The sequence below is a fragment of the Brachycentrus maculatus genome, unplaced genomic scaffold (genome assembly GCF_059751285.1).
Source record: "Brachycentrus maculatus isolate JH-2025_06_01 unplaced genomic scaffold, ASM5975128v1 h1tg000090l, whole genome shotgun sequence".
NCBI classification, from domain to species: domain Eukaryota; kingdom Metazoa; phylum Arthropoda; class Insecta; order Trichoptera; family Brachycentridae; genus Brachycentrus; species Brachycentrus maculatus.
The window spans coordinates 498005-518086 of NW_028280844.1; the positions used below are offsets into that span (position 1 = coordinate 498005).

Sequence of the window (20082 nt, forward strand, 5' to 3'; positions counted from 1 at the left end):
CTTCTGAACATTCGAGAGTGGACCGGGATGAGAGGTGTGTAGGAGCTGTTTGGTGCTGCCCAGGATAGACAAGATTTCTCCCAAGTGAGCGTTAACTTCGAGGGGACCCAGCAGACACACGAAGAAGAAGATTAGGCAAATAACATTCCTGAACTACTGATCTTAAAGGTACATTTTTACAGAGAAATATTAGTGTTTTTATTATTTACAAAAATAGTTCAATTTCATACTATTTCTGTGAGCCTAGGCAGCTCATTATTATAAATAGGTATCAAATTGTGGTAGAGTGGGTTCGAACCCAGAAACTCTGACTCAAGAGTCCGCGACACTAACCACAGGACCACAACCCGACACTAATGTTAATCGCGAGTCAGAAATTCGATCTGAATTTTCATGCATTTTTCTTTTTTAAATAAAATAAAAATAAACTCTTATAGATGGCTTCACAAAATGCTATTACAACTCTATCTACTTTAAAAAAATGTAGGTACACACTTCAGATTGTAAAAACCTATCAATTGCAGGATAATAACAGGGCGATTTGCAAACGCAACGAGCACACAAAAGATTGATAGCCTTTGTCAATAGTCGAGGTTCAAAAAACCATCGATGAATCGATTTTATTATACGTCATAGGGGTAATTTATTATTTTGAACACAGCGAGAGGCCCTGAAGAGCTACCGATATTTTTTGCGTTTCGATTTTTATTCAAAATTCAAACTGATTTGCAAATAAATGAACTTCTTTTTTTCTCTTAACGCCAATTTATTTTCAATGTGCGATTTTAAATATGGTTTAAAAAATTGTTTTTCATGCGAAAAAAAACTGTTATTCGTTCCTTCTAATACTTACATAAGCAGGTTAGTCGGTGCATATAAATATATTATATTTCTTAAATTGATAGTTCTTTGTAATATGTCTCTGATAATATTTATTTTGTATTTGTTTATTGATCCCTTTTTTTCGGTTCAATCAATTTCGTATATTTACCATTCCATTCTTCAGATATATTTCCGCACATGTCATGTTTTACAGATTACGTTTTAATTTTTAGTGCTCTTTGGGTAGTATTTAACGAAAATGGCGCTTTAGAAATAATTCAAATTCATAACTTTATGGTTTCTAATATATTTTGCAGTGTTTCAATAATTTCTATTGCACTTATTGGCAACACAAATTATGAGGATGGGTGTACATTTTTTTTTATTTAATTCCACCAATAATGTGAAACTTTTTTATAATTAAACATGCATTAAACGCATGACAGGCGCCGTGGCGTAGTTGGGTTGACGCTCGACTGCGAAACTGGCGTCGCGGGTTCAATTCTCGCCAATTGCAAAATAAATTCAAGAAAGTTTTATTTTCAATTGGTCTGGGTGTTTGTGATGTATTTTTCACATTTCCCTTCCCTATTCTTACTATCCTACGTGCAGACTTACTAAGCCTCTAAGTAAAAAAGGCTTTGCGGGTTATTTCTTTAAAAAAAAAACATTATTTAAAAAAAACGAAAAAAAAAAAAAGTGCCTTGTATCTTTTTTCAATGAGCATGGCATATTTCGATTTCCACAATACTAGATTATGTCTGAGCGACTTGTGTGATAGGTATTTTCCTATACCTAGATCCTGCTAACCTGAAAATAGTACCTATTATCTAAAATTAAAATAATTTTTTTTCATCAAAAATTAAGAAAAATAATTTGTTTTATCTACTTAATTCTAGAAGTCAAATAATACTTGGATAGGAACCTTTATATTTCCCGCTAATAGTGCTGAAATAACATGATAGTTTCTGGTATATGGTTTATCTCTACTTTGCTAATGACTTTGTTTTCGCATTTTGCGGACGAAAACATGATCATCATCATTCGCACTAAAATATCAACGGTTGAAATGGCTTAAGCATTTTTTTTTATTATTTGATTCATGGCACTGCTATTTAGATATCGCTCACTTTCAAAGTCATATATAAAAAAAAAACTTGATTTTTCAGGAGATCGTTTTTAAAGTTTAAGAATATAATAAAATGTATTAAAAATTAATATCAACACACTTATCTTACTTTTTACTGTGCAACAGATTTTTTTAGGTAAAACCTGAAGATTTTTTTCTCCATTTGAAAAATATTTAGTACCTACCCATATTTAAAAAAAATAATTGAACAATACTTTTTCTTCAAAATGCAAAAACAACACTTTCTGCCCTGTAGTGGGTAAATATTAAGTTAAAATATGCCGCTTTTGCTGGGATAAAGTACATTTTCTGGGCATTCCGAAAACATGAACAACTGAAAATTGACGATTTTTGATATGTGACGTTGTTGAAAGGAGTGAGCGATATGGTACCCAAGGCTAGAATTAAGTAAAAGACTTTTCCTTCCTTCGGTATTTCGAGTGGTTCTTTCCTTTCATACTTCTGTCTTTTCAAAAATTCTTCACCTCTTCCACATTCATCCATCTCCTCATAAAAATTGTCAATGAAAAACACTTTTTTTACCACTTGAGTTATATTTATTTTATTTTAACGACTAGTTATTCTTCGATTACGTAGACTTTTTACCCCACCAGATTTTATGTTCCGTTAGATCTGATTTTTTGGCCGTCCTCGATCTATTCTCCCTTTTACATCGCACATTTCTTTCCTAGTTATTCTCTCGTTATCCATTCGCTCCACATGTCCATGTCGCCTTAAATAACTCCTGCTAATCTTTTTAATTATTCCTAGTTTAGCCTTACCTTTTTTTCTAATATCTTCGATTTTAATTCTGTCGCATTTACTATTGCTTGACATAATAAAAACACCGAAAGTTTGATAAAAACTCTTACGCCTTTTTTCCTCCTCTACGTTCATTGTTAAAAAAGTTATTTAGAAAGTAAACAGAACAGTTTTAATTCATTAACAATAACGAGTAACACAAAACAGGCATTTGTACCATTCCAGTAACAAAATTTCACATTTTTCGGTTAATGAAATTACCTAGAAGAGGGACGGGGGGGAGGAAAAGGCGAAAAGGGAAAGATCACAGCCCAAGACAGGCAAATTATATGACAATAGGGACACACTACGATATGAATGTCGACTTACATTATTGGTCAAAACGTTTGATACCTTTTACGGCTGTTTGCAATCAGAGGGTAGATAGTACCTACTTGAACATAAAAAAAATACAAATTACAAATGATGATAATAAGGAAGGCAAAGAAAAAAGGAAGTTTAGGGAAGGAGGTAGAGTGAAAACTATGGGATGAAGTTTGGTATATTCATCGTTATAAAAAAAATAGCGTGCACATTTTACAAACATTTTTTACGCGGTTTTCACATTTTGTTTAACATCTGCACTTGAGAGCTCAGGGTAAAGTTATTCTGGGACGGTAATTTTGGCACCCTCGCAGTTTTTTTTCCCCTGAGAAGGAATGTTGAGAAGCTTTACTTTAGTCTAACTTGGGCATTGACCTGCGCAAGGGACTGTGTACTCTAATACATACCCGCTTGAAACGATCTCTAAGGAAACTGAGGCCAGATGAAAGAACTATTGCGAGGCCAACACACAGAAGAGAAAAAGCGGCAAATAAGAAAAGGGTGACTACATTTTGACATCTCAATATATCGCTGGTTAAATACTTAAGGGCCTCAACGCTAAAAAAATTAAACTCTTTATTCCAAAAATGGTATCTAAATTGTCAACATTTTCGAAAGACACCCATGATTTTAGTGTACACTTTGACTTCAGCTTATACTTTCACCTAATTATTTTATTCACAACAGTTTTGTGTATTTTATTCATAATGTTTGTAATCAACGATTTGGACACAACAATTCTTGTATTCAATAAATAAATAAAATTAATATATTAAGATTCAACTAAGAATCTAAATATCCTGTCTACATCCCGATTAGATTCCATTTTCAGGATCAATATCAATATGATCTTTTTGTGAAAAAACCTCATCCTTTACAATTTGAATTTTTAATTAGCTTAAAAAAAGTTTTAAATTTATACATACTAAACATATATTTCTTTTCTTGTTATATTATTATAAAAATAAATATACTATAATACTTTATTTTATGAATTTATCAGTATTTTTACTAACTAACTAACTAACTAACCTTCACGCCGCTTCCCCGCAGGGGTAGGCAGAGAGAATCGAACGCCACACCACTCTGTCTTTGCAAACAATCTTTGCCTCTTCTACATTCATGCATCTCCTCATACATACCCGACGATTATTACGACTCCTGACCCGGCCGCTTTCAAGTATTTGACATACCTGATTGTGCCAAGTTTTCCTCGGTCTTCCTCTGCTTCTTTTTCCAACTACATTCGCCTCATAAATTTATATTTTTACCGTTTACGTACACAGTATTTTTACCGTTTACGAAATATCGCCCAAATGTTGTATTTTCATTGATTTTGCTTGAAAATATATAAATTGAATAGTAAAATAAAATAAAAACAATAATAACAGTCATTAGTACCTATGTTGTTAATTTAAATTGATTACTAATTTTGTTACTCGTTGAAAGAAAAAATCTCTGTCTGGCGTACCTACATTGTTCTGTTTGCTGCTACGTATGTTGCTATTTCGTTCTCAAAGGCGTTAGAGCTTTTTAAAGCTTTCGGTGCTTTTATAATGTCAAGCAATAGTAAATGCCATGCTTTTCAGCAATAATTTAAACAATGAAAAACTGAAGAAGACAGAATTAAAAACGAAGATATTAGAAGGGAATGTAAGGCCGAACTAGGGATAATTGAAAATATTAAGAAGAGTTCATTGAGGTGGTGTGGGCATGTGGAGCGAATGGATAACGAGATAATGACTAAGAAAACATATGTGGCGAATTTGAACGGGAGAACAGAACGAGGACGGCCGCAAAAGACTCGGATTAATCGGACCCTAAAATCTGGTGATGTCAAAAGTCAGCGTAATCGGAGGGTAGGTATGACTAGATGTATGGATTCGAAGGAAGCGAGTAGATAAGTGTGTCGTTCCATCCTCTCTGCCCTTTCGGGGAAACGGAGTGATGGTAGTTGTAATAGTGGTGTAGTATGAAAAACTTACGGGGGTGTTGTCCGAATTGGTCGCATTAGTTAGTGTGGTTCTTGGTACATATGGGGCGGGGGAGAGGTAGTGGAGGGGGGAGGGGGGAGACGACGAATTAACGAATTTATAGGAATGTCCCTATCATATTCGGCGGGGCGACGCCGGTCGCGGGGGGGAGGGGTGAGGGGCGGGCGCAGGGCCGGCACCAACACCAGCGCGGGCCGCACACACACGCGCCCGCCGCTTGCAATTCGTCGATACGGGAGGGAGATACCATGGGATTGCATTTTGTTGCGCGCGTAAAAAACACTTTTGTGCGCGCGCGGGGGGCGGGGGGGGGCGGCGGGCGCGCAGCGCGCAGCGCGCAGTCAGCGAGTGGCGGCCGCTATAGACGGACGCGTGTGTGTAGTGCGAACCTTGCGGTGTGTTTTCCGATCGCGGTGCATCATAGTTTTTATCGTCGGCGTGTTCCCAGAATTGGCGACGTGATGGTGTGATATGGACTGACCGCCACTCATTACATTGGATTGATCAACGTTTATTAGTGAATTTACTGCGGTAAGTTCTTCTTTTTAAAAAAATCACATTTTCACCTAAAACACACTATCTTTTGTACAATATTCGCAAATTTTCATAATTATGAAAATATGATTACAACATATTTCATAATTGAAACCATATATAATTTTATTTTAATTACTTCAAAATAGCATTTTTTTCGCATCTCCTTTTTATAACTTTTTTTAGTTAGTCATAAAAAGGATATGCACAAAAATACTATCTTGAAGTAATCAAAATTAAATTACATATTGTTTTAAATGTGAAATATATTGTAATAATATTTTCATACTTTTTAAAAGTTGCAAATATTGTATTTAGTATTTCTCTACCCTGTTTATTTATTTCTTCAAAACGAATATCTAAATTTTACAAATCACATTTATTTTAAAATTTTGTTAAAAGTATTATTTAACATTGGAATATTATGTTATGTGTACAACAGTTTACCTATGTAATTCTTCAAAAAAAAATATTCCTACTCATATAAAATGAGCCACATTATTATTTAATTGGACTGAAAGTTAGCCGAGAGGGGTTGGCAACGCAATTCATGCAAATTAAACAACTTCCGCTTTTTGTGTTTTAGAATTAGAAATAAAAGGGGGCTCAAATTTGTTAACTCGAAATAATAAAACAACAAAGGGATGTGCCCATCCAACAGTCGAACAATTAAAATTGTCCACTTTCTGCTGGAATCGTCATTATTTAAATTTTAGATAAAAATGAAATTCGTTTGTTCTTTTTTGGATTTTGAAAACATATTTATAAGATATTTTGTACGACTCTATACAGTTGGAAAATCAAAATTTTTTGGTCCTTAAGCTACCCCCAAAAAGGTAGCACAGCACGTCTTTCATGAAAATGAATCGAATGCGTGGCTCAAATTATGTTTTAAACTCTTTAATCCGGTCATAGATTTTCTTTTAAATAATAAAACTTAAGTTTTTATTCGTATTATCTAAAAATGGCTTTTAGGATAACTTAACTATTGAAGAGCATCAAATAACTAACCAACGCTTTCAAAATAATTCGTCGAATAGGTATTCGTTCAATAATAAAATATCTAATTCGGTGCTCGAGTTACAGGAATCCGATGACGTTATTTTAACAAAATATCGTACCAATCTTTTGCGTCACAAAAAAAAATATATTAAATAATCATTTCGATTCAATAATTAGGAAAATCGGCTTCTCGATAAGAAACGATAAATTAATAATTAATTTTGCACAGTTTTGCAAATTGAATAATCGTTTTTCACGAAGAAGATAATAATAATGATTGATTATTAAATTAATTTCATGATTTTACGTTAGTACATACATGTAAGTACATACCGCACATATTTTCGCTGAAACTTAAATTGTATATAGGTACATAATTATCATAAATCAAATTACTTGCTTATGCTGAGATTATTAGTTAATTGAGTCATTTTATTAAAATGGTATTCTGTTATCTTCAAATACAATAAATTTGTCTCAGTTCTCGGTACTTCTACTATTTGAGATCAGTGAACCTATTTGCATCTTGAGAAAAATTTATTTCTCTTATACAGGATCAGCAGAAACTTAATATAAATGTTTATATTTATATTTAATGCTTTGTCTGAACAATTATACTACAAGATAACTCAACTTAACATGTTTACGAGGAAACAAATACGCAACATGTTATTATTATGTCTCGTTTTGTGAGCCTTTTCATAGAAAATTTCAGATTTTTACAAATTTACCTAAAATTTTCAGATTTTAACATATTTTCGTTAATAATTAATACATATTTTGCTTTATTTCTGTTTATTTGATGAAATTAACTCCGCAAATAGACGTATAGTATTGAAAATTAAAATAAATACATGGATATTTTTTAAGCATCCTGAAATATACAAATATATTGATGTAATTTCTAATGGCATTTTATGTGTTTTCTGCGGATAAACTCTAAAACATTGCGATTATAAGTTTTTTAAACCTTATCTTAATAGTTGGCTATTATATGATTATGAATGCATGTTTCACTAGCATACCGTTAATTTCTGTTTGCATCAAAATTTCCGTTACTGTAAGTATTCAATTTGAATTCTTGTACCTAACTACGAGTACCTGCTTCTAAATTTTCTTCGGTCATTGCTCGGTGGATGAGATTTAAACTATTTTAGCATATTATTATATACCTACCTAAAATTTATACATTTAGTTTTACTAATTAGTTACATAACCATTAAGATATTTCCCACACTGACTTTAACAGAGTTAGTCGACCATTTTGTTTTTGATCACGCACACACACATCCCATTCTGCAAAAACCTTAAATTTTCATGGAAAAAATGTCGGTAAAAACCATGCCTAAAACCGACCCTCTTAAATGACTTAAAAACAAATAATATACCCCCACACCATGTACCTGCATATTTAAATGTAAAAAAATCAAAATATATAATATAATCACGAACCAAACTATTTATTGGGAGATACCCGGGCACTAATGCGAATAAATTTTATTTTCGATCAGATAACCTTATCCTTGGCAATAAAATCCATTATTAATTCAAATAATATCTTCTACCGCGGTTCTGTATATTTACTTACTCATTTAATTTGATAAGAAATTCCTCTTATCAATTTGCAAATCTTGACTACATATATAATATTATATTTAAAAAAATTCACAGGCGCCAGATATTAAATTGTGACGTAACATTTTAGACATTCTAGTGTTATTTCGCCGAATTAAATGTCTAATCATATTTAGTATTATGACGTAATTACTTTCAATTAATTAATTGATTAATTCATTTTAAAATTTAAATATTATTTTATGAATCTACCTTGTACGATATATAAAACACAATTCATATTTCTCACAATAACACTTTTAATTATGTTATATAAACCATATTAATAAAAATTAATTCATTCGAAATTCTTGTATGAATCACGTTCGATTCTAATTGGCATGCAAATTTTAATCAATGCAATCCACATAAGATTAAAACACCTGTATATTTAAAAAACTGTTTATTTTTTTTAAATACATGTATTTTTTTAACAAACAATACTACCACAAAGATGTTCATGATTATCAACAAGTAATTCGCGATCTTACATAGGTACCTAGTAGTGGCGTGCATAGAGTTTTTAATCAGGGCAGTACGGCTGTCCAAATTTAAAACACAGTAAGGGACATTTTTTTGTAGTACGTTTTTTTTTGCATTTTTGGACTAAATAGATTTTACTTAGTCCAAAAATGCAAAAAAACGTACTGCAAAAAAAATGTCCCTTACTGTGTTTTAAATTTGGACAGCCGAGTAGGGTTAGGTGAGGATAAGGCATAGTAGGCACTGGTCTTTTGTCTATGTTAAACGCGAATAATCTAGAGTAGGCACTTTTCTGCCGATATAGAATGCACGCCTCTGGTACCTAGTGAAATATTACGTATTTAATAAGAATTTTAGATATCCTCAATATGTTGGTGTGTCCAACTTTTTATACACAAAAGTTAAAACACTTGGAAGCCATTCGTGTCAACATTGTTAATTGGTATCTTAACATAATCGAAGAAGTTTATTGACTTAGGAAAATGAAAGTCACTTTTCACACTGTCACATTTACCATCTCGATTGAAAACCTAATCTACTAAATTTTTTAAGTTGTTCATATTTTAAATGATACAAAACTCAACAATTTATAGATGTCACCCATGAAGTTTGTATGGAAAAATATGAATTGTTTTTTGTCGAAACTCGTTATTACATTTTTTTTTTACTTTTCATAACTTTTTTTAAATTTCAGAAATATTTTTCATGAGGGCATATAAGTTCTTTTAATCGCGATAATAAGATCTTGGATGCAAATATATTGAGTCATTTTCTTTTTTTCCTTACCTAATTGTACACAATGATACGACACACGACGTTTTTTATCGTTAAATACCTTTGTCCGCCTATGTGATAGTAGGTATACTAACTACCTTGCTAAGTAAAAGACAAAGTGATTACATACACTAATCACAAAAAAACTAGATAAAAATGGAAAGTTATTGTCTGAACACATAGGGCGAGTTGATGGGTCTATGCAAAATAATAATTATGTTATAATTAAAATAAAAAATGGTAACACATTAAAATAAACAAATAAACGAGTTCCTTGTGTTTAATATGTGGCGAAATGCGGCAATATTGGCTTATTCCAGTATATCAAAGAAACACAATGAATTTAAAATCAATAAATTGTCAATATAAGATAAAATAACGCTTGAACTTTGATTCTGGCAAAAATCACGTTTTGTATTTGTGTTTTTACTTTGTAGGACTGTAAAATGCTCAGCTACCGTGCTGGAGGTCAAGGGTTCGATTCTCAGGGGGGGGGTCAAAATACGATAGGGTTTTCAAGACAGATGCAAAGACAGATTAGTGTGGCGTTCTATTCTCTCTGCCTACCCGAGCGGTGAAGCGGCGTGATGGTTAATTACTTCGTTAGTTTCAAATACAGTTGTGATCACTTTTTTTAAACTTTGAGTTTAATAATAAACTCGGCTTATAAATTTTCGGCATTTCTCTCGACATGAAAAAATATTCGGTTGTTTTATAAATTTTTTTTAACTGTGGGTGAATAAACCTGATTATATTCAATTCATCCTAAATGTATATGAGGTTGCTTTTAATATGTAAGGACATACCTATAGAATATTTAGGTCTGCAAAACAGTGTTTGAAACTTTGCCATTCATCAATTTATTGATTCAGTCCCTATTCGAAAATATGAGTTTTTTTTCCGCTAATAATAGTGATATATTTAATTAATTATAAAAATACACTTTCATAATCCAATTTTACTTTATGTATTTTTTTGTAACTTTTTTATGTTTTTTTTTTTGTTTTTAATATTAAACAAATAGATTCTGCAATCAAAAAGAAATTGCCTCAATTTTTTTTATTATTTCTTTTCATGTGCAAAATATATTTTTCTTTCTAAACTTGGTACACAGAAGGTAACGATACCGTATAAAATTTTTCGATCACAATAATAATTTAATTGAAAATTGAATATATACTTAATAGTTTTTTTTTGTCAAAAAACCTGATTATCACGAAGTGTATCATTTATACACTAAACAGAAAATTTATATAAAAACTTTTCTGTATTTAAATGCATACAAACGAGGTCTTCTATATTTTTAATCACAATTTTTTTACAAAAGCTACCATCGCAAAAACTTTGCTGAGAAGAAATAAATTGATTCGAGTACTCATTGCAAAATGATAATATAGGTAGGTACTCTAGTTGAATGGAGATAAGAGTTTTTTTGTTTATCTACCATATGCCTAACTAACATGAATGAAGATATTTATGTTGTAGTTGAATAGTCGATCGCACGCGAATATGTGATGCCAAACATCGTGACATACGCGGATACGATATTTGTTTTCCTTGGTTAGTCAGAGGGTGCGAACAACGCCCATATCACAATAAAGTATTCTGAATATTACAGTAACTACTATAATCTAGGGTTACCGTGTTTCCAAAGAAAATTGGGAAATATTCTATTAAATATGAACGAATTTAGTTCTCGCCCATGAAATTATTAACAATCTTTAATGCGGGATAATCAATAGTCCGCAACTTAATTTTCTTTAAATCCAGGTAAAATTTAACGTAATTTAATTTATTACTTAAAACACCATTTTTATATTGAAGAAATAAGTTTTTCTTAGAAATAAATACATATTTTTGATATGAAAAGAGTTATTGAAAGGTAAAGAGTTAAAAAAGATATTTTTTTTTTAAATACAATATATATTCAAAAAATTGTGAGCGACAACACGTGTGACTTTTTGCGCAGCCCGTCTCGTACTTTATTACACCCTTAAGAGGATGAATTCAGCTATTTATACTTAAACTTCAAATGTAAATATGTAAAAACTATCCGCATTTTACAATGCACACATTTCAATCGTTAAAATGTCAGCATGTTAATCGTAAAATGATTAGCAATTAGAATCGTAAAACCTGTAGATTAGCTTTTAAATCTAAGACTTTTAGAAACTGTAATTCTATATAAATTAAAAGATTATTCTACTCCTAAATTATTTAGTACCTATCCTTATTTTATCATCTTCAAGGAAATGTTTATCAGCGACATAAAAAAAACACATTTTAAAATTAAAATTCTTGTTACGAGACATAATTTACTTGTGGAGTTTGAAATTAATAAGCAAAATAATACAAAACGTTTAATAGTGAATTATATAAAATTATATAAACAATTCAAAAACATTTAGGACTTTGAAATATTTTTACAACTTTATATAATATGTATTATGCGTTTTATAATTTCAAATTCCACCCACACGTAAATTATGTCTCGAAACGAGAATGTGTCCGGGGAAAAGAGGACGTATGGTAGCCCTAGTATAATCTATATCAGTGTTTCCTAATCGCCGGTCCGCGGGAATTTACTGTTGGCCTGCCAATGGTACTCGCCCATTTAAAAACGAATGTGCCAAAAAATAGCGCAAAAAACAAGTGCACTACAAAATTAATATTAAAATTGCATTATTTTTCTTAAAATTCAAAATTCACAGTTTCGACTACCTATTTACGCGAGAAGACTATGAATATTTAAGAATAATAAAAATAAAAACAATATGAGAAACTTCCGACATAAAACTTTTATTTATTTTATTTTATTTAAACTTCATGTACAGAAAAGAAATAAGTACATTGGCGGGCGGGTTTATGGCTAAAAAGCAATATCTTCTTAGCCACGGGTAACAAATATTATAGTAAATATACAGTACCTACTAGATTTCAGAAACTAAAAAAACTTAATAACACATATTTAAAGTACGAGTTATTCATATTAACAATTTATTACCTTTATAAAATAAAACTCAAACTTTGTTTTTAATCATTTTTATTTTTTGGTACTCTTCTCAAACCGGTTTCGACAACAACCTTGTTATCTCCAGGGTTGGACATATATATATATATACATCCCAGAAGATGTACCAAAAATATGATAAAGTACATACCAAAAAATAAAAGTACTTAAAAATAATGTTTAAGTTTTATAAAATGTGTCACAAAGTACGTATGTGCATTTTTTAAGATTTATTATCTTTTATATTTCCGATTATTTCAATTAAAAAATGTGTTTTATATTTTTTTACTCGCAATAAGATCGTTGTTTGTATAATAAATAACATATAATACATAATAATAAAAATACTTTTTTTTTATTACCTAACGTCCAAGTGACTTTGAAATCTAGCTACGGCTTACGCAACACCGCTTATCATGACCCTACTCAGGCTTCAACTTTTTGAGTTTCATAGCCTATGCCTACTCGTGAGTGGATTTACTCTTTATGTTTAAAGTTACTATAATTTCATGTAATTCATGAGTGAAAATTCTAGGCAAAAACACTCGCTAGCCATTTCGATTAATTGGTCAAAGCCTTTAATAGTTTTTTTTTTGTTATACAACACTCTAATAAAAATACTGTACAAATCATGGTTTTTATTACTCCGTCTGGATTAATGGCTCGGAAAATGTTTCTGATATTTTCACCAGTCCGCGGGCGTAAAAAGGTTGAGAATCGCCGATCTGTAGTGTGGCTAAAATGATGTGGCTAGATAGCCACTATGCGCATACCACGCGCGTTCGCCGGATCTAGAAAATACGATGCGTCATTTAAGTAGGTACGTATTGTACAAGAGTGTTGCAGTAAATAACATTCACGCTATGTTTAGCGCCGGATTAGGGACGTGCATGCATTCGATTCACAAATTATGAGATTTTGTTTAATTTAAAACATTCAGTTAGGAAGGGTGTATAAAGGTACAGAATGACCCACTCCAGAACGCGTGAAATTGTTTTCCACAAGCTGCAACTAAATTGCAGTATTATATACGAGAGAATTGCAATAAATTATAGATATTGATTGTATTTTATGTAAGCGTTTAACCATTGTCATAATAACTCCAATGTCTACCTAATGCTGTTTTCATGAATTACGTTAGGATAATATGAGAAAAAATAAAAAAATATGGAAAACTATAATGCACTAACAATTTAATGTAGTTGCATTAAAGAAAGCCTTTTTTGGCAGCATATCCTTTTATCGCGTACTAAAATCATTTTCTCGACATAAAAGTAATTAGTGTATACATACACACACACGCTCGCGCGCACGCACACGCACGCACATTTCGTATTGACAATAATTAGTTCGTGTTTAATTTTTCAGAATAAAAAGAAGTTAAGATGGGAAGCAGCGAGGGACAGACCTACTGCCTCCGGTGGAATAACCACAAGACGAATCTGGTGGAGATTCTGGACATCCTCATCAAGATGGAGTACTACGTGGACTGCACCATCGTGGTGGACGAGCACGTGCAGTTCAAGGCGCATCGCGTGATTCTGGCTGCCAACTCCCCCTACTTCCAGACCATCCTCATGGACGTGCCCATGGACCACTGCAGCATCCTGTTCCCCGGGGTGAAGGAGTTCGAGATGCGCGCGCTGCTCGAGTACATGTACACGGGCGAGGTGAACGTGACGCAGTCGCAGATCCCGCGCATCATGCGCATCGCCGAGCAGCTGGAGGTCAAGGGGCTGTTCGACATGACGGAGCTGCGCCAGCGCTTCCGCGAGGAGCCCGAGGGCGCGCGCTCACCGCCCGGCGCCACGCCCGCGCCCGCGCACTCGTCCTGCTCGCCGCCGCCGCCCTGGAGCCTGCCGCCCGCGCCGCACGCGCCGCCCGCACTCAGCGCCTCCTACGAGGCGGCCTCCGACATGAACCCGCTCAAGCGCAAGAAGCTGTCCAGCATCAGCTCCATGCTGCTGTCGCGCGATACGCCCATCCTGCGCAACGTGCTCGCGCAGAGTAGCGCGGCCGACTCGTCGCAGCCCGCGGCCGGCCTGCAGTGCCAGCCCGTGCCGCCGTCCCCGCACCTGCCCGCCGCCCCCGCGCGCCCCGATCGCCCCGAGCGCCCCCACTCGGCGCGCTTGCACTCCAACGGCTCCGCTCACGACTCTTACAAGGTTGGTATCTCTCGTCTCCCACACTACCGCATACTACATACTACATACGTAAGAAGACGCTAATTGTAACTCGCCAATTGCAGCATCACCGCGCGGACCTGTCGGAGGAAGCGCACTCTCCGTACACGGACAAGTCCTACGACGACGACAGCATGAACCGGTCCCTGCACCCCGCCTCGCCGCCGCAGAGCTTCCCCAGCGACCTCCGGTGCGCGATCGCGCCCTACGTGCAGCAGCAGAAGCCGGAGTGGAAGCGCTACAAGCAGTACACGCGCACGGACATCATGTCGGCCATCGAGTGCGTGCGGAACGGCATGAGCGCGCTGCAGGCGTCGCGCAAGTTCGGCGTGCCCTCGCGCACGCTGTACGACAAGGTGAAGAAGCTCGGCATCACCACCAGCCGACCCATGAACCGCGGCGTGAAGCGCGAGGCCAACGGCAGTCCGGGCTGGCTGGGCGGCGGGCGCGACGAGGAGGCGCTGCACCCGGCCGCCGCGCTGCTGGACGCCGGCTTTCTGCAGCAGGCGCTGGAGGCGCGCGCCGACCTGGGCGGGCGCGAGGCGCTGCACGCCATGGCGCTGGCGGCCGCCGCGCACGCCGCCGCGGCCGGCCTGGGCGCCGCCTCGCCGCCGCGCGCGCCCTCGCCCGGCGTGCTCAAATACGTGCGTCGCGCCAGCCCCGCGCGACCCAACGGCCTGCACCCCGACGAGACGGACGACGAGGACCGCGTGGAGGACCTGTCCGTCGGCCGCAAGCCCGACCTCGACCCGCCCGGAGTCATCGTGCCTCCCATGAACCAAGTATCCGCCATAATCAAGAAAGAGGACATCCTCCGCGACTACAGGGACGACGCTCGAAGGGGACTCTCCATCGACTGCGGCGACAGAGACTGACGGACCCTACCCGACTGTAAACATATGTAAAAAGATGATTATTCGATACGTTGTCCATACGCATCAGACTCTCCGTCGAAGCATGCCGTCGGAAGTTCTGAAGTGCTCATAGCAGACTGAGGATTCAGTGCAATATTACGAGAGAAAAGTTTTAACACCCGTACTATAGTTTGTTATCGGTATTAGATTAAGGATCGGAAAGATAATACTATTATGTAGAATAAATTAGTTTTTAAAAATCCTAGATTCTCGAATCATAAATGCTCTAGAATTATTCGACGATCGGTCCGCTGTGTCTTGAATGGAAACGCGAGACTTACGAATGTTCCTCTAGTAGCAACGAGAAACGAAACTATAAGACTGATGATTTTGTATGTATAATTTAAACATTTATAATAAGATATTATAACCTCAATGTAAGTGGAGGCGAAAACCCTCGGGGGTAGGCGCTAGACTGATGCCCGTAATATATTATAAAATCTAGTTTAGTAAAAGACACTAACTATAGAATGGAGCGAGCCAATGGTGACTTACATAAAGGTATAATGATCCTACAATAGAGTACAAAATAAACACCGGTATTTATATTTTTCTACTATATTATATTATCAATATTTATGTTTTTGTTGTTATTGTGTTTTAATTCCAACTGTTTGAAGTTAACGCAGTATTTTAATACCCATAGTTATTATGTTAGATAAATAGATAAAGATTCCTGTTTGTAATTTAATTGTGAGTATGGGCACTTACCGTGTATGTTTGCTAAATATTATTTCCAATTGAGTTTTATTGGGTTTTTTTCATATACTTATTCAGTTTATCAAAAAGAAAAACCTAATTTTAGGTATCTATGTAATTATACATTAAGGCAATTTTATTTTCAGTAAAATGGTTCTAAAACTTTTGTTAAAGTACATAGTTTGTGTGATACAAAAAAAAATATTTTGAATTTTAAGTTTAAGATTTCATAAAAAAATATAATTGTTACGTAATGAGATGTATTTTTTAAAAAAAGGAGAAGAAAAGAAAACAGTTTTTGTTTTGTTTTTTTTTGTATTCAATACGCCAGATTTTTCCGATAGGAAATTAATTGTAATTGGGAAAAGGGGAAGTGTTTCGGGTGAAGAATGTATATTTAAGATATATAATTAATAAGAAAATGTAATAAATTATTTATAACACGTATATTGTAATTGAATATAAGTGTTGCTGTTTCACGTTACAAATAATTTGTCAGCGTAGCACTTAAATGTTTAAGAGATAAGGGTGTGTACTAATCAAAGTTAAGTTAAGTATGGAAATGCACAGTGTTGTATGGTGTTAGGTTTGGTTGAGCACTTTGGCCCGTGTTCCCGCGTGATGTAGCGGTACAGTCGGTAGAGGATGGAAATGTTATTAAAGGAAGGTTTTGTGATGACAAGTACAGCAGCCAAGTTTGACTTTGTTATATTAGTGTCCGCACTTGCAGATTTCTTCACACAGCTGTGATTTTAATAGACTGATTATTTATGCAATTTCACTTGTTACCTCACAATAGACTGACCTATATTTATATTCCCCGAGAATGGAGTCCATATTTTACTCTCAGAAGCTTCTATTCTCGGTGAAAATGTTCTAGTCCATAATTACAGACAGCAGAGTGGCTTTTCAAAGTAAACAGTAATCCTGAACATGGCTACACTCACATTCTGCTTTCAATAACATCTTTACATTATCTTACACTAAAAGCTCGTTAATTTCTCATTGAAGGGACCAAAATCCGAATAAATATTTTGAATTTCAAACTGGCAAATTGTAAAACAAAAATCTTTATACACTTACATTTTATTTTGGTAACATATTTTTTTCAGCATTTTTTTTGTACCATCGAAATATTTGTATGAAAAAACGTTGGAAATACTTTTCGAAATATGGTTATATTCAATATTTAGTGGTATGAATTAATGAGCTTTAACTGTATTTCTCTTTTAAAGTGATTGGCTTGTATATTGAGTATAATAATACACATTATTTTTACTTGTGAACACGTTAACTTACACTTTGTGTTTTTGTGCAGCTGCAAAACATGTTTTTTTGTTGTCAAATGTTGTATTCTTGAAAAGTATATTTCACACTCCTCTTAAAGTTTTTGAACCACCTAGTTGATGTTACTACTGAGTAATACAATTTGTACTTTATATTTTATTAATAACATGCATTATATAGAAGACTGAATATGTTTAAGATAGTTATAACGTCTCGTTGATATTTATAACTCTCAACTTATTATGTGCCTTTTGCTTTGTTTTATGTTATTAGGACATTCCATTAGTTATATTATGTTGGCTCATTTCATTTTATATCTAAACTGAAACTGGTACAATGTTTTGATATATTATATTGTAGTTCATCATTATCAGAGTGGATTAGTGTCACAAAATTGAATTGCTGTTTGTATTTGATGTTTTTTGAGTCTTCATACTTTACTAGATAATAACACAAACTGAATGTGCCTGTATTTTCACATGGTTTTATCATATATAGGTATGTCATTTAAGTATCTCTATTATGCATCCATAGATATTTATTAGATATAAGATAGCTGTTTATTCAGTATGACAAGCATATATATTTACATACATAAGACTATGTTATTTTCATTAATAAAAATCTTTTGTTTTTAAATGTTTTTTGTTATTTATTTATTTCTTCAACTTCTTATAAACATTATCCGAACCTAAATTGCAGAGCGCCGCATCATATCAACACAGTGTTTTCTAGATTGTTAATCACGTGAAGCCAAGGTGCTCAGTCCTGTGCTGCTTGTATCAGGGAGATATCAAATAAATATAAGAGAATCACATAAATTAATTTTGATCCCCCAATTAAACCTCCAGCACAGTAGCCAAACGCGCTTACCACTACACTATAAAAGTGGACAGTTTTATTGTCATAATTTCAAATATAAGTACATATTTTTGTGAGTCCAAATCGTTTAGTTCGTGGAGTGGCATGAGAAAGTGTAGTAAAATTGATTATATACCTTTTGTTAAATAAACACCAGAACTGAGTAATTTAGAAGGCCTGCATAAATTAATTTGTTGACATAACTGTAATCTATAATGATGGTATTTTTGAGCGTGATTTGTTATTTAGTTTGTTCTTTGTTGTCAGCGGTCAAAAAGATTTGCCGTACTCAAATGTGTGCTGTAATTTTTACTCTGAAGAAAAAATTGAGCAAATAATTTTTCTTAAATTTTGTGTTGCAAACAAAATTTCACATTGAGACACTTTGAAAGTATTATGTACAGAAAGCTTAAGGTGACTATTAAATCGAGAACAAGAGCATTTGAGTGGTATAAAGCGTTCAGGATTAAAACTGGTGACGAGACATGAGTTTGCGATCACGACAGGCAACCTAGCCAATAAGCATCGCAATGGAACTCATTTTGACTCAATTGAAAACATAAAACCAAATATGCAAGGAGAAATCAAGTCAATTCTGGAGTATGCCTACTTCTTCTTTTTAATGGCTTTTCACCCATCTAGAGTGTTCTAGCCAGTGTCGAATTATTGGAGTATGCCTACAATAAGTGGATGGATGATGACAGGATTGTTCGTTGGAAAAACTGTATCGCTTTGTAAGGAGCCTATTTTGAGGGAGATTCAATAAATTTGGATCTCATATGGATAGATAAGGGTTTTTACTAACTTACTAATTTCAACCATAGATGTCCGCAGTGAAGTTTTTCTCGAAAATATGCATTGTGTTGTCAGTCAAGCATGAATCCCACTTTTAGAAATTTTAGTAATTTTGTTGTCAAACACGGGTTACATGGTGAATGTTACACAGTGTATAAGATGATCACTTAAACCAGCCAATGACAGGTACCTAGTTAAACCTGTAAATACCGAAACTTTCATATTCCCATCTCAATAAGAACTTCTTTAAATATAACATGTGGAAATATAAATAAAAATCTCTACAACATGAGTCGGCAACCTTTTGTTGCAAAAAGGCCAAATATTTTACGCGGCGATTAGACCACAATACAATATTTGTGTAGTAATATTTTATTTAAAAAACGTTTATTGTAAATTTTTACGACATTCATTGTCATTGATAGAATCAATGAGATTTTTACGATTGCATTTGACTCGCAAGTATTTTTGTACAAGCTTGCATTTTTGAAGTAGATACGCGTAGAATTGCGTCTAAATGTGGATCCGATAATCGCGAACAGTGTTAGTTTTTTCGATAACTCAGAATTGAAAAAGTTTGCACACAAATATGGTATATCGCGGGTATACTGGCAAAAAACGTTACCTCTAAAATTCCTGTTTGAATAATCCTGTTATTTTTAAAGCTTTTAGCCTGAATAAAATACTTGCTATTGAACTTAAAGTTGAATTTCCTTTTAAAACTACATATATAACGTTTTAAACTACCTTATTTGTAATTAAATTAGGTTTTCCTTCCAGATTCAAAGATTTAAAAATAAAATATGTAGATACATATTATATATTTATGAAATCGACACAATCGAAAACGTGGGAC

The 20082-nt window shown here is 34.4% G+C and overlaps 1 protein-coding gene across 1 annotated transcript; it reads left to right on the top strand.

The window, feature by feature from the left end:
- The first annotated feature begins 5432 nt into the window (after nucleotides 1–5432).
- On the top strand, nucleotides 5433–18138 carry rib (BTB/POZ domain-containing protein ribbon). The gene is made up of 3 exons (XM_088258027.1): nucleotides 5433–5601; nucleotides 13856–14652; nucleotides 14736–18138. The coding sequence occupies exons 2-3, from the start codon at nucleotides 13873–13875 to the stop codon at nucleotides 15543–15545; spliced, it is 1590 nt and encodes a 529-aa protein (XP_088114153.1). The 5' UTR covers nucleotides 5433–5601; nucleotides 13856–13872; the 3' UTR covers nucleotides 15546–18138.
- The last annotated feature ends 1944 nt before the right edge of the window (nucleotides 18139–20082 follow it).

Bases quoted from the DNA above. Each gene is read 5' to 3' on its own strand.
- rib (XM_088258027.1), top strand. From the start codon at position 13,873: ATGGGAAGCAGCGAGGGACAGACCTACTGCCTCCGGTGGAATAACCAC. The intron at 14,653-14,735 runs GTTGGTATCTCT...CGCCAATTGCAG, and splicing joins CCGCTCACGACTCTTACAAG to CATCACCGCGCGGACCTGTC.